General features: G+C 42.7%; 1 protein-coding gene across 1 annotated transcript in view; it reads left to right on the forward strand.

The window, feature by feature from the left end:
- The window catches only part of F13A1 (coagulation factor XIII A chain), a 161,475-nt gene extending 156,032 nt beyond the window's left edge, over positions 1 to 5,443 (forward strand). Inside the window, exon 15 of the mRNA XM_081294903.1 lies at positions 2,612 to 5,443. Coding sequence (XP_081151029.1) covers positions 2,612 to 2,765 — 154 coding nt within the window. The 3' untranslated portion in view covers positions 2,766 to 5,443. The remainder of the gene's footprint in view (positions 1 to 2,611) is intronic.
- The last annotated feature ends 557 nt before the right edge of the window (positions 5,444 to 6,000 follow it).

Raw genomic sequence — 6,000 nt, forward strand, 5'->3', positions numbered from 1 at the left:
TCAGTTTCCTTGTCCAGTTAATTCCATTTTTCTCCTGAATCCTCATCCCCTACCTTCCCATTCTTCTGAATCGAGGACTTCAGATAGAGTAACCTTGGTCTCCTGTGTGCTCAGAAAAGTATTCATTTAAACTCATCCCTCCCTGCCTGGTGCAGACCCCAGCCATCTTCCAGGTCCATGCACCACTGGGAAAGAGCAACTAAACCACCACCTAACTACCAACTAAACCACCACTAACTACCGACTAAACCAGCTATAGATGGTCAAGTTCCTTTCAGTTTCTGTTCAGCCCAAAAGTCCAAAATGACCCAAGGCTTGTCCTTGCCTGAATGTTGCCATGACCTAATGATTTGATAAAACTTCCTCACATGGCTAATTTATCTAGTGAGGATTATAGATGGAGGAGCAGTTCTATCACTCTATCGTTATCTCGTAAACAAAGACCTTGGTATAACTGAAATGACAGCAACAAACATTTTCTGAATTTTTAAAATACTTTCTGACTATTTCACTACATACTAGATCCTGTCCTGGCCTCTCTGCTCGGATGATTTCCTTTAATTCCCACATGGGTGCTGTGGGATGATCCACATCTTCATTTTGCAGATGAGGAAACTGAGGCTTAGGGAAGGTCCATCAATTCCCCATGTTTTTACACTTAATAAGCAAGAGTATCAGAGTTAAGCCTGGGTATCCTGAATCCAGAGTCTATGGAGCTTGTAACAATTAGAAAATATTTCATCATACAGACACCAGGCATTACACGTTAGTCCAATAGCATGTGGGTTTTGTCCAAAATAGATAGATCCATTCAAATTTGCTTTTTCTCTCTGTGGTCCCATCTATCAGGCACCTATCCCCACGGCCTAGGCCCCATGCATAATCGTGTTCATTATGGAACCATACCACGGCACGGGCAAAAATTATTTTTCCTCACAATCTCCATTTTCAAAACTTCTAAGCTCAAAACTGCTAAGTATTTTCAGAAGCGTTAGGTCTCCAAACCCACAGGAATTCAAATTCAGAATGTATCATTGCCAGTGACCACAAAGGAACTTTGAGAATCAGTAGGTCGACATTGAATGAGTCCTATCTGGAGTGAGTTCCACCTTGCATGGAGGCCCGGAGAAGCCGGACTGGTCTGTGTCATTTCCAGGTGGAAGCAGTTGGTTGTTTTGCTTTGGGGCAGACCTTTTTAGAAGCCTTCATTTGGCTTGCTGATATTCAGACTTTTGTGAAATTCAAAATAGTCAAAACTCCATTTGGCAGGAATGTAGAAAGAATAGACAGTTGACTATAATTTCGGCTCTTCCATTATCTGGACCATTAGACTCTGTGACCTTGGAGATTCTCTTATCTGTAAAATGACACAGTTGGACTAAGTCATTTTTAAAGCCCTTGCCCACTCCAACATGCTTGCCTCAATAAACCCATGGAATAGATTCCTTTTTATCTTTCCAAGATGCTCATAATGGTCTTGATTCATCTCCCTTCCACTCCCCCAGAATAAGGCTGACCCAGGTTCCAGGCCAGGTCATCCAGCACTTGCCCTCCCTGAGAGTCAGTAAGCAGAGACCAGGAATCCTCCATGCACAACACTTGCAGGAAGTCTTAAATATTGAACGAAAGCATAAGTCTTGCTTGAAAAATAAAACCTGTGAAAAAAGTAAGCACAATGGTCAGAAAAGGAGTCGAATGTAAAATAAAGTGTAAAATACAATATACATAGAAAGAGCAGGCACTCAGAAACACCTGGGGTCAAATCCCGTCTCCACCCATAGACCATGTGATCTTGGAAAACTGACTTCACTGCTTGATTATCTATATGTCAAAGCATGTCTATCTACTTTGAGGCACTGTCACACATACAAAATCTGCATATTGTTTCCTCCCAGAGTTACATAGGAGAATGTGTGAGAAGGATCCCATGAAAATCTATATTTCCCCAACCCTGATGGATCTCAGTCACCCCCTGAAGTAGGCTTGTCCTCAAGACTTGGGGAGATCGTAGAGCATGCACTGAAGAAGAAGAGGAGAACTCTAAGACCATAAAAGATTACCCTAAAGTTACCAGGATAGACATTGGGAAGTAACAGAAAGCTGAATTGATCGAAGGAATACAATATGGTGGTTGAGCGGATTAACAATTAGCATAGAGATACTCAAAGGCAGATGGCAGCAAACAGGGTCATAGTCCAGATGTTCAGCCTGGGAACAAGGTCTCTCCCCTAGGGGTTGGCAAGACCTAATTAGAGGGTCAGAGCCTCAGCAATGGCAGTTGAGGATTCAGATAGCCATCTAATCCCGGAGGAAAGTAGAGTTGGTTGGCTCATTGTTGGTTGGTCTTCCCAGCTTTCTGTTGTGAAGCAGAGGATGTATACAGGTGGAAGGAACCATGCCCCAATGGGGCTGTTGGTGAATGGCTCTGCAAAGCCTCAATAGGGACCTCATTTGGGTTCCTATGTGCTGAATCAGCCCGCCAAGTCCTTCAGTCCTCTGGCCACCATCAGCTGAGAGGAGGAGGTCAGGTGGTTCAGGTAAGGAGTGTCTGCTTCTTGATCAGGTGGGAAACTGAATCCACCAACCTCTCGTCTCTTCTCCATCCTTCCAGTGAAATCCGGCCCAACGCCACTGTACAGTGGGAAGAAGTGTGTCAGCCTTGGGTTCCTGGCCGTCGGAAGTTGATAGCCAGCCTGACCAGTGACTCCCTGAGACATGTGTATGGCGAGCTGGACCTGCAGATTCAAAGACGACCTTCCATGTAAACGCACAGGAGGCTGAGATGGACCCAGGCTTGGCTTCTTGTAGTGTTGGCTAAGGATATTCTAGTGCAAAAAGAGCTCTTGCTTTAACTTAGGTGTGAAGTCTCAGACAGGACTGGAGGGAGCCTGAGAGTGGTGACGCTATATACAGCAAAGACACTCTTTTCCAAACCTAAGCTATCCAGCATGAAAGTTAGTTTTGAATCACTCTCCCTTCCAGAGGATTCTGAGCATTAGCTTTAATTAAGCTCTAATTAAGCTCTCATAGTGCATAAGAGCAAAAGTTATCATTTATCATCACAAATGGCTACAGAGCCAAATATCAGAGGGCTTCACTTAATGGGGAGATTTGCTCAATACCTGCCCTCATTTAAAACTTCTGATTTCACACTCAGCCTTCTGGGAGCAACATACTCCCCCAAAGGGAGAGAAACACATGACTCCGCTCTTAGAATTCTCTTCTCCTTTCCTGGAATCAGGTTCTACCCTCCGTGTTAGAATCCTTTTCCCAGGAATCTGAACACAGCATCATTTTTCTTCTTGGCAAAGCCAGGAAAAGGTCTTTCGTCTTGCACCTGCAGCCAAGAGAATGCCTGCCAAATTTCACAGATTTAACTTTCGAGAAGATGTGGCCCCACATTAACAAATTGCATTTGTGCAAAACTTAATCACCTAGGAGGAGATAAGAAAGCAGGTGCAATGCTCTGATCTATTGAATAATGCAGTTTTATGGTGCATTTTATTAGGTGTCACACTGTGGCCTGATCAGTGGGAACCAATATCCCTTACTTTAACCTTTCTTGGGGTATATAACTAGAAAGTAATGAGGCTGGTTTGGGACTGGAGGAATAAAGATAATTCTCCTTAATTAGTGATTATAGTTCACCTGTCTCCCTGGGATCATCTCCTTCACACAATGACACAGGTTCAGGTCTTTTGTCAGAGATAGAATGAGCCCAGCAAGTTGGAGAAACTGGTAGATTGAGTAACTAGGCACGTAGAAGAACAGGCAGCCACTGAGTCTCTCTTTCCTTCGTATTGCCTATGTTGAGATCTCACTTCGACACCCAGGTGCTGAAAGGTAACAGGAACACAGCCCTGCAAACACCCAGTGCCAGTTCTGGCCCAGTGACAGGATGCCAACATCATTTATATTCTGCACCAAGGCTCCAACAGACAAGGTTACTGGTATTTATTTACAAGGCAGATTTATGGTCAGAATTTCCCATTGAAGTGCTTCGGGTATGATTTAGGTGAGTCGATTTTCATTTTTAGAAAAAAAAATACATAGACAGTCAGAATAGCATGCTATGTTCTATAAAACTACATTTCTCAGCCTTTGAAACTGATTTTGCACCTTCAGTGCTAAGTCACAAAGGTTACTGGGCCCCTCTATAAGTATATCGCACATAATTCCATTAAGTCATCTCCCAGCATGTGCCAAGCCTTCCAATACCCAATTTTTAAATGAAATGCATTTTGCTAGACTGTTAAACGGGCTTAACTTAGTATATTGTTCTTAATTCGAATGTGATACATGCTTAAAATAAAGTTAATCTGATTATATTTGCATCTGCACGGAAGTGAATGTTGTTAATTTTTACTCCAACGTATAACTAGCCTCAACTGCTTGAGAAACCATTCTGTCTCTGCAGTGGACAACCCACCCCTGGATAAGACAACAAACACTTGTCCTTTGGAGAAAATGACTCTAGTAGATATAGACGTCAAAGTTAGCTTTTCTCTCCTCTTTACTAGCCACATTCACTGAAGGAGGACGTTTGCATATTCAATTTAAAAACTAGCTTCCAAAAGCTGAAAATGCTCCATAACTATTTTCCCATGAACAATCTCATGAACAACGATGATGAATTAATATATGGTCAGCATGGAGATCCATCAAAAAGAACACCTGCTATGGTCTTAGAATGGAAGACACATGGCCAGTGTGTATAAGACATCCCACACTCATGCCAAACCTGGTTGAAGAATTGCACCTCAGATGGAGCCTCATACTTCTTCCCAACTCAAGGCAGAAACTAATAATTGATTTGAATTTAGTACTCAAGATGAAATCTGCTGGTCATGACTACCTTCAACCAGCGCACCCCCCGTTGGCCGGTGGGACTCCACGTTGTGTAACAATGCTGCTATAGTTTGAATCTTGGGTGTCCCTCAAAGAGCCATGTGTTAAAGCCTTGGTCTCCAGCATGACACCTCTAGGAGATGGTGTGGTCTCCAAGAAGGGGAACCTACTGGCACGTTTTCACGTATGGGGGTGTGCCCTTGAAGGAGAGAGTAGGACCCCAGCCCCTTCCTCTTTGTTTCTTTCACTTCCTGACCTTAAGGTTGACAGCTTGGCTCTGCCACACACCCTGTCCTGATGTGGTGCCTCTTCCCAGGCCCAAAAGCAATGGTGCCAATCAACCGTGCCCTGAAACCTCCAATAAGTGAGCCAAGCTAAATCTTTTCTCTATAAGTTGGTTTTGTCAGGTATTTTTCATAGTAATGAAAAGCTGACGAACATGGGTTTAAAAATCATATTTTAGGGCTGGGGATGTGGCTCAAGTGGTAACGCACTCGCCTGGCATGTGCGGGGCGCTGGGTTCGATCCTCAGCACCACATAAAAATAAAGATGTTGTGTCCACCGAAAACTGAAAAATAAATATTAAAAAAATTCTGTCTCTCTCTTTCTCTTCTCTCTCTCTCTCTCTCTTTAAAAAAAAATCATTTTCGCTATGGTAGCAAGCAATGCACGTCAGTTAGAAACAGACACTGTGAATTTTAGTTTCCACTTGTGTTAGTCCTTGATACTTTTGAACAATTCCTTATTTCTGTTTTGAGCTTCAAGGCAAAAGAGGGGTAACAATATTTATGTTTCCACAAGGTTCTTCTGGGATTTATAGCACACAAACCTTAACAACAACACACACAAAGCAGATAGATAAGGTAGATGGATGATAGATAGACAGATGTTGTGTGTATTTTTTTCAAATAACTTCACCTCACCAATCTTATAAAAGAAGAAGTAAATATAGCTATTTCCAATCTACTAATGAAGAACGTTGATTTGTATTATGGCAAATCAAGCTGGGGAGCAGGGTGAGAACTGAGAACAAACTCTGCTTTCAGATAAGCATTTTCTGTACACTCTAATCTCAGAATTTCTAAAATGCTGACTTAAGACCAACTTCAAGGGTCTCTGCAGAGCTGCAGAATAACAAATAAAAGTATCCA

This window comes from Spermophilus citellus, assembly GCF_964194105.1.
Source record: "Spermophilus citellus genome assembly, chromosome: 5".
Lineage (NCBI taxonomy): Eukaryota > Metazoa > Chordata > Mammalia > Rodentia > Sciuridae > Spermophilus > Spermophilus citellus.